General features: G+C 34.0%; 1 protein-coding gene across 1 annotated transcript; it reads left to right on the top strand.

Annotated features, from left to right (window-relative positions):
- The first annotated feature begins 283 nt into the window (after nucleotides 1-283).
- On the top strand, nucleotides 284-7,416 carry LOC106720022 (staphylococcal nuclease domain-containing protein 1). The gene is made up of 10 exons (XM_014514559.2): nucleotides 284-422; nucleotides 756-877; nucleotides 2,877-3,177; nucleotides 3,321-3,491; nucleotides 3,578-3,803; nucleotides 3,879-4,095; nucleotides 4,174-4,380; nucleotides 4,464-5,445; nucleotides 5,556-5,795; nucleotides 6,913-7,416. Exons 1-10 carry the CDS (start codon nucleotides 378-380, stop codon nucleotides 7,084-7,086), a joined length of 2,685 nt encoding a protein of 894 aa, XP_014370045.2. The 5' UTR covers nucleotides 284-377; the 3' UTR covers nucleotides 7,087-7,416.
- Nucleotides 7,417-9,867: the final 2,451 nt, after the last annotated feature.

The raw sequence follows: 9,867 nt of genomic DNA, 5'->3' as shown, positions 1-9,867 counted from the left end.
GCAACATCGCTTGTCATAGAGTACATTTTACTCAAAACACAAGGATCCAAACCTGTCAAGTCACATTTTGCAACATATAAAATGATTACCTATCTTAAAAATTCGAAATATGGAACATTTAAATACTTAAACAGCAGTTCAATACTAAGATGCTAGTAAGAAAAAATATGTTTACACAAGTTTCTGAAAATTTTTCTTTCACTTCCGGTAGGGTGAAAGTAAATGTCAGTTGTTGCTCTTTGTTTTCTACAGTATATTTTGAATGTGGAAACACAGGTGGCACGCCACACGCCACGTTTCGCCAGTCTTATTAGTTTGCTCGTCAGTAATAGTGGCTATCTTTTCAGTTCTTCATTTGGTTCAATAATTTAGTCAAGATGAGTGCTCCAGCACCAGCTTATAAGATTGGAATTGCCAAAATGGTAATACAAGTTTGTTATAATTATTAATTTTTATATTAAGTGCGCTGTGATGGATACCGTAATGCCTCGTGCCGATCTCCCAGTCCCACATTGCCCCGTTGGCACTGTGTTCAGGCTTTGAGCATATGTTAGCTATTTTTTTTTACAAATAATTGATTTTTTCTTTCTCTGTCTCTTTGATTTAACCATTGTTATTTTTCCATTTCCATTTATTTGTTTCTATTAAATGTATTTTTAGGACATCCATTTGTGGGAACAGTATTGTGGCTCTCAAACTTTTCAACATATTGGTGAATGTGAAATGTTTTTCTAACATTTCGTTTCGATTTGCAGGTATTATCCGGTGATACCGTGATAATAAGAGGGCAGCCGCAAGGTGGGCCGCCTCCAGAAAAAGTCATCGCGCTGTCGGGCATTACAGCGCCCAAACTCGCGCGACAAAAGACAGTCAACAAGTAAGTCGCTTATGCTTTGATGTGCAGTATTTTGGTTGATTTTCTATGCATTTATGTATTACTGTTGTACTTATGTATGTAACATGAAATAACAAGATCTTTTTCTTGGTGATGGTCTCTTTTTATGATAGATTTCCAGGTTGAGGCGTGGCCTAGCGTCAGAAGCATTTAGCGCTCATTATGCTGAAACATTTACATTTATTATTGAAACCTTTACCTAAAACTGAATTTTTTATTGATTTTGCTAATGGCCACATTTTGACTTGAAATATAATTATGCAATGCTGAGCGCCAAATGCATTGAGCTTGAGTCTCTTCAATGTTTCTTACATTGTTTTCACAACAATTGCAGCAGCTTTGCAAGATATTGTGCTGCTAGGAAGCCATTTTGATTATGAATAGCAAAAGCATCAGTGGTATTCAACAAAAATAATTATAATTTTAGATAAATGTAAAATATATTGTATATAGTTGTGCCAGCATGGCATTTATGAAAAATAATATGCCAAGAAGGGCTACAATGAAAGTTTGTCAATTGTTACAAGAAATTTGATCTTTTCTTCAAATTGCAATACTCTTACTTTTATATCTAGCGAATCTAATTTGCAATTCATTGACCTTATTTAAGATATTCTGACAAAATATGTCAGTTTTCTATGTAATCATTAAACTTTCTGCAACACCACAAAAGCAGTAATACCAGTTTTCTTTTGGATGTCTATTCATTTAAACCTGTTTGATCATTGACAAAGAGTTACATCACTTAGATAAAGATGATATAAGACTTTTCATAGAATGGGTCAATCTGATTCTGCCAGTCATATGTACTGTTGTATTTACAACATCACATTGTCACTTTATCCGCATTCATGTATTCAATATGCAAGAACCTCTGAAGCGTATTTCTCATTGCTGTGCCTGTAGCTCCATTCATTTTCCTGACATTAATCATTTGTGTAAAAATATAAAACAAAATTGCATCAAGACTTCTTACTAAATATTAATAATAATTTAAACTATGATTTAATGGCTATCTTATTGAAAATAAGGCAGATGGAGCAAATGAAATTAGTTATAACATTTTCCAATGAATAAACAAATTATAGTTTATGTTCTAAATTGCTTTGTTGCTCATTGTATTACATTATTATCGTAAATTCAAGTAATTCCTAATGGCTGCAAGCATACCATACATAAATAAATAAAAAATGCATTTTAATGCAAAAATAATCTAAATTATTACGATACTTATTAATTATAATAATATTGTCAAATTGTGAATTATAATAAAAATAAATATTGTCTTACAATTTTCCATGACTTACATCTTTATTATGGGCAAAGAAATAAAAAAATCTGATATTTTACTTGGATTTATAAATTCATAATGTTTATTCTTCAAATGTTGTTTCATATTAAAAAAAAATATAATATAACTGACATGGAATGTGCAAAAATACTACTAAAAAGAAAAAATACAAGTAAAAAATACTTTAATTACAATTTATAAAAGGCTAAATAGTGGAGTTTTTATTTGGAGCAACAACACTTCATTCCTTTAAAGCATATTTATAATGACATTAAATTTTCTAATGAATATGCAAATTTTATGTTAGGTTTTTTTCCTTTATTGACATTTTTAACAGGTTTTCATTATTTAACTTTCCTTTATTGTTTAATTATTGCTTTAATAGAGAAATAAACCTAATTCTAAGACATGTATAAGTAGAAACTATAAAGCAATTGTCAATATTAAACTTGGCATTTCACTTTAAAAAAAAAAATCAATAATAACATGTTGCTATAAAAACTAGATGTAATTGTACCAACCTAAATTATCTAAAGAACAAAAATGAGGTGGACAATTATTGTAGTGAAGTAACTAACAACTTTCTTTTCTTACAAAATTATTGGAGTGTTTTCAGTTTTGCAAAGTTATTTGTATAATATTGTAAAATTGATGAATTAAATAAATATTTAAAAAATGCTTATATTGTAGCAATACTGAAACAAAGGATGAACCTTTTGGGTGGGAAGCTCGTGAATTTCTACGAAAAAAATTAGTAGGCAAAGTAGTCACATTCACTGCAGAAAAACCCCCGAATGCAACAAGAGAGTATGGTTCCATTTGGATAGGAAAAGATCCAACAAAAGATGAAAATGTCATAGAATCCTTGCTGGCAGAAGGATTGGTGAAAATAAGAGATAGCAGCAGAAATTTTCCACCTATGAAAAAACTAGTTGAAATCGAAGATGCCGCTAGAGCACAAGGCAAGGGTCTTTGGGGCACTGATATCCAGGTTGGTGAATTCTACGAGTAAATTGATGTATTATCTTAAAATTGTCATTAAAAAAACAAAGACATTTAAAAAATGTGTACTCTTGTTGTAACTTTTCATGATAATCTGGTGGATAGTCTTATTGAATTAACTTTTTTTTTTAGAAACACGTTAGGGACATTAAGTGGACTATTGATAATCCCAAACAATTCGTGAACAAACATAATGGCCAGCCCATCAAGGCGATTATGGAATACGTACGTGATGGATCTACAGTGAGATTGACATTACTGCCTGATTACTACACCATTAGCTTGATGATGTCTGGAATTAGAGTGAGTTTATAATAATTATATCTCAAAAATAAATGAAATTGTCTTTTCTAATGAGTTATTCATTAAACAATAAAAATATCTTGTAGTGTCCTGCAATTAAGCAAGACGGAGAATCAGAGCCATATGCTGAAGAAGCGAGATATTTTGTGGAGTCTAAATTGCTGCAACAGGATGTTGAAGTTATTCTTGAATCAGTTAACAATGCATATTTCGTGGGAACCATCTTACACCCTGCGGGAAACATCGCTGAAGCTCTGCTCAAACAAGGATTCGCAAAGTGCGTCGATTGGTCCCTGGCAGTTATGAAATCTGGTATGTATCATCAACATGTTTTTTTAACATTGCTCATTATATAAATAATGTGTTAATTTATTTGTAATTGTTTAGGTGCTGCTACACTGAGAGCTGCTGAGAAAGTAGCAAAGGAATCGAAAACCCGCATTTGGACTAATTACACATCTAATGCCCCTATTATTTCACCTAAAGACAAAGAGTTCACCGGAGTAGTGTTGGAAATTGTGAATGGAGATGCTCTTATGATCAAATTATCCAATGGTACATATAAGAAGATATTTTTGGCCAGCATCAGACCACCTCGTGAAAAGTAAGCAAAGTAACAGACACCCACTTATAGTATTTAAATGGCTAAAAACTATTTTGTAATTATTTTAAATTTTTTAAGGAACAATGGTCCTGATGAAGAAGGAAAGCAGTCACCTAGGCCAAAAGGATTCAAACCTTTGTATGAAATTCCTTGGATGTATGAAGCACGAGAATTCTTGAGAAAGAAGCTCATTGGCAAGAAAGTGAGTGTGACTGTTGACTACATTCAGCCAGCTAAAGACACCTACCCAGCTAAGACATGCTGCACTGTCATGGCTGGAGGAACGTAAGTATACTTTCATATTTATATATATATTTTTGGTTTTCAATAAATGCCTTAATTGAATAAAACTTATATTTGTTCAACAGTAACATTGCAGAAGCTTTAGTAAGCAAGGGATATGCAACTGTAGTAAGATACAGAAATGATAATGACCAGAGAAGCTCCCACTATGACAAACTACTGGAATCTGAATTGAAGGCTCAAAAGGCAGCCATTGGATTACATGCCAAGAAAGATATTCCCACTCATCGCGTCCAAGATACCAGCGGTGATCCTGCTAAAGCAAGGAAATTCTTACCTTTCCTCAAGAGAATTCAGAAAACCGAAGCTGTTGTAGAGTTCGTCGCCAGCGGCTCCAGACTTCGCTTGTACATTCCCAAAGAGTCTGTACTTGTTACATTTTTACTGGCCGGGGTTGTCTGCCCTCGAGGCGCTCGCCCGACTGCTGGCGGAGGTCCTATGCAAATTGCTGAGCCGTATGGCGAAGAAGCTCTACAATTTACCAAGGAAAAATGCCTCCAGCGCGATGTACATGTCACCATTGAGGACATGGACAAGGCCGGCAGTTTCATCGGCTGGCTTTGGATCGAAAACGAGAACATGTCGGTCTCTCTGGTTGAGCATGGCCTTGCCACCATGCATCACGCCGCTGAGTCCTCGGAATACGCGCGAGCTATTAAGACAGCAGAAGAGAACGCTAAGATGAAGCGCATCGGACTTTGGAGAGATTTCATTGAAGTAGACCGAGAAGTCGAAAGGGAGAAAAACGCCCCAATAATGGAACGCGTTGTCAAGTACGACAAAGTTATTGTCACTGTTGTTAAGCCCGATGGCAACTTCTATGTCCAGAATATTGATCTTATACCTAAGCTGGAGGCATTGATGGAAAGGATGCACCATGATTTTAAAAATTGCAGCAGCCCGATGCCTGGCTCGTTTGTACCGCGGAAGGGATACATGTGCGCGGCGCGCTTCACAGCCGACGACAATTGGTACAGAGCAAAAATTGAAAAGGTCACTGAAGACGGATATGCTCATATCTTCTACATTGATTATGGAAACAGAGAGGTAAATACAAAAATTATGTATAGTTAAATAATTTTAATAGTTGAGATCAAATAAGTTGACAAAGTAGTAATATTCAACTTTGTAATTAACACTAATAATTTGTCTATCAGATACTAGACTTCACCCGGCTGGCCCCGATGCCGCCGAGCCTGGACATCGAGCCGCCGTACGTAAGTGAGTACGTGCTGAGTTGCATCAAGTTACCAACTGACGCTGATGACCTTCGCGAGGCAGTGCGTGCCTTCTGTGCCGACACTCTCAACAAGAAGCTGCTCCTCAACATCGAGTCCCGCGGCACACCACCAGCGGTCACCCTTGTCGACGCTGCAACCAACTGTGACATTGGAAAGGTATACTGACCTCTTAACTTAAAATTCCCCACCCATATTTCCATTTTAGGAAAAATATACATCCAATGTTATATGTCCATCCATCCTCTGTATTCATGACATGGTGTGTTGGCACAGAACACTTCATTTCATTCTTTTCTAATATTCCTTTCAAATTTATCCTGCCATGACAATCCTAAATTAAATGCGAATGTAGTGTGAAATTTTAGTTAGACACATAAAGGTTTTTATATAACTTGAACTAGGGAATAAGTGAAACTATGACAAAAAAGTGAATAAATACAGAACTAAGAGATAAAAGCTGAGAACTATTATGATGATGAGTGTTTTCATGGTCCATTTTATAACAAACTGGATTAATGTTTTTGATTATTGTTTTTTTCATCGTAACATTTGTATGTTCATAACTAACATGCCATTAAAATATTTGTAGTCCTTTCCTACAACAGACTTTTCGAGGATTTGAGGTAACAATTTTGCATTTGAGATGTTAAATTGTGTAGTATCTGCTTGCGCTCTAACATACAAATGGATGTCCCCAAATTTAAACCATACTTAATATATAGGAATTTATTGATTTACATATCCACTAAATCAACATTCACAAAAATCAATTATATATGTTTTACCAGATTAGATTAGGGAAAGGAAGGGAATGGATAGCATAATTTCTTATAAGAAATTACATTACTTCTAATTCAAGCCAAGATTTTGTGAGTGTATGATATTGTCAGTTCCAATTCCTTCAATAGCTACTTTAAATTATGCTAGATATTTATTATTAATTTAAATTATATAAGTAAAACTTCTTTAAGTTGAAAAAAGAGAAGTTGAAAAATTTATGAATTTGCAAAGTTATTTTTCTTAAAAAGGATGTGATTTTGTTTTGATATACTATTATGTATATAAAAGTAAGATTTAAATAAAACGGTTTTAAAGTACATCTTTTTTATATAATGAAGGAAATTGTATCCAAAAGGTTTCTAGTGAGTTAATATTTTAATTGACATTTTGTGAATGATCCAATTTTCAACTTATCGAGGTTCTACTTTGAATGTGGATGTTATATATGCTAGCTGGTGGTGATATAAAGTGTATGTACTTGTGTGTGTTGCAGAACCTGATCAGGGAGGGTCTGGTGCTGATGGAGTACACCCGCGAGCCGCGCCTGGCCGCGCTGATGAGCGAGTACCGTGCTGCTCAGGAACACGCCAAGACCTCGCGCCTCAACCTGTGGCGGCATGGAGACATCACCGAGGATGATGCCATCGAGTTTGGAGCGCGTCGCTAGCATACGCTTTTGTGGTTCGATGTAACCGCAACAGCATCGCACCGGCGAACCTGTGCCACTTGCTCCGAACCCAGAGATATCATGAAGGTCCTCATGGACTTCCTGTAAATCAATAAACTCTTACCTCCCAAATTTTTGACTCTGATGATGAATTAACTATGTAACCGTTATGTGAGAGGACACATCCCCATAGTTGTATGTGTATCTGAATGTCGTGTGGCAACTTGTAAGCCGGTAATGATATTGCGAGTACTTTGCTTCTCTTAGTGAAATATTTCATTAACTCGATGTACCTATTTTAATGTAAAGTATCTAGTACGAGCATAAGTTCTGTTAAAATATGAAATATTTATAGATTTCTTTTAATTTATTTACATTGACATTTTTGTTTGATCAAAATATTTTCTTAAGAGTTCAATACCGCTCTGTATTCTTGTTTACAAAATGTTTTTATATTTGGCCTTTGGGAGTTTTCATAAGTTGATTATTAGAAAAATATGTTTTTTTTTTTGGTATTTTTATTATTTTATATTTATGGACGATGAATTTTATAGAATATGTAAAGCTGATTTTTGCTTACACATGTCTAATGTTCCCATGAGAGATCACTGCCAATGTCTTTGCTATATTATAATGAATTTTTATATAATTAATTGACATTTTTATAACAAATATATTTTTTTAATCTCTCATGGGGGGGGGGGGGATTTATTTGATATTATAGATTTTATATATAAAGAAATTAATTAATAATTCTATGATCTATTATTACCTAATATTATATTGTAATGGACATTTGAGATAAATAGTTTTTAATATGACATAAATTAAATGGCTTAGAATATTCATGCATTTATCACATTTATTCATAAAAAGTAGATTTTTGTGTCAATAGAATTGAATGTTGTGAAACAATTACTTAACTAAGATATATGTGTCCTGTAACAATTTTAAACTATTTCAAGATGTTGTTCGTAAAATAATATAGTGTGATTCCCCTGATATAGCTCTGACCCTCTGATATAGAAATTATAACACAATTTGATGTAACTTAGAATACAGCATAAGTTGATGGTTAAATAAACATGATATAATTAATTCACATATATCTTGTTTTATTTCTACTACTACGTATTTTGCAAAAAAAAAATACAACGCTTGTGCGAAATGCGAAAGTTTAGGTGGATGCTTGTTAGAAGGTATCCAAAAAGGCTCAACGGATCACCGTGAAACTTTTCATAGGTGTTGAACATAGTCTGGAAGAACATATAGGCTACTAATTACGTTTTATTTTAATTCTGCGAGGACGAAGCCATGAGCGACAGCTAGTACCTTATTAAAGTGAAGTCGTCTATTAATAGAATCAGGGCGTGGTCTTAATAAATTGGGGATTCTTAAAATCGATACTAACATCTTAATAATTAATGCGAAAGTTTAGATGTTAGAAGGTATGTCTGGAACAGTTACATGTATTTTCTATGAAATTTGATATAGATTTAGACTATCTGGAAAAACAACCTGTTTTTTTTTTATTCCTTCACGGGCGGGCGGACAGCTACTACCTTATAACACTGGAGTGCTCTATTAATAGAATCAGGGCGTGGTCTAATAAATTGGGCATTCTTAAAATCGATACCAACATGAATAAGAGTATTACATCTTACTTCTTAACAATATTGTGAATGCGAAAGTTTGGATGTAATTGGATGAAATTTGGTATAGATGTAGACATCTGTCTGGAAGAGCAAACCTAATATTTTTTTAATCCCGAACGGACGAAGTCGCAGGCAAAAGCTAGTACTTAATGAATGTCATGAAGAAAAGAAACATTAAAATCAGCAACACTTATAGTATTGCATAGACACTAAGCAATAATTATGAGAATCAAAAACTACAACTTTAGTACTTTAAATTGTTAAATGAGCTAGTTAGTTACAATTTTATAAATAACTAGCTTTTACCCGCGACTCCGTCCGCGCGGAATAAAAAATAGAAAACGGGGTAAAAATTATCCTATGTCCGTTTCCTGGTTCTAAGCTACCTGCCCACCAATTTTCAGTCAAATCGATTCAGCCGTTCTTGAGGTATAAATAGTGTAACTAACACGACTTTCTTTTATATATATAGATTAAAAAGTTCAAGTAAAGAAAACGTATTGGTGATACAGATTTGAAGAAGTAAACGTTTAAGATGTTACGACACCCAAAGTGAAAGTAACTGGGCATCTTTCCATTCACCTGTTACTCTTTACCCAAAACAAATTGTATTGAATAATAACTACCTGTTGCCAGTAACTTGATAAATCTAGAATTAAAAACAATGAACATATTTTGTTGTTGTTTTGTTGTTGAAACGTACATTTTTCAAAGTAGCCTATGTTATCCCAGATTATTCTCTGCGTCTATTCCAACAGCCGTTCTAGAGTAACGTAGTAACAAAAATTCATATTTTAACAGAGAAAAACTCCATTAAACGCTCTTTCATATTTATTTTCCGGATGAACATGTTAATCTGTTGTAATTTTTTTAATCGTGATGATCAGATAAAGCGACTTAATCTGCAACCAAAGGCAACCATTATATTCATGGGTGGACGTCTCGGTTAATAAATATCTTAATATCATATTTCATCACGTCACTTATAACGCTATTCAATGTCTGGTTGCTAACATTCTATATTTATATTGAAAAGGTTGGATGTATTGATCGAGAGATGTTCAAGATGGCGCCTGCCCACGCTGTTAATAATGTTAACCTGTGACCTAGACTACGTATCCACCAT

Source organism: Papilio machaon, chromosome Z, assembly GCF_912999745.1.
Source record: "Papilio machaon chromosome Z, ilPapMach1.1, whole genome shotgun sequence".
Taxonomy (NCBI): Eukaryota; Metazoa; Arthropoda; class Insecta; order Lepidoptera; family Papilionidae; genus Papilio; species Papilio machaon.
Note: the sequence above shows the minus strand (reverse complement) of the source record. Positions and strands in the feature narration are given on the sequence as shown.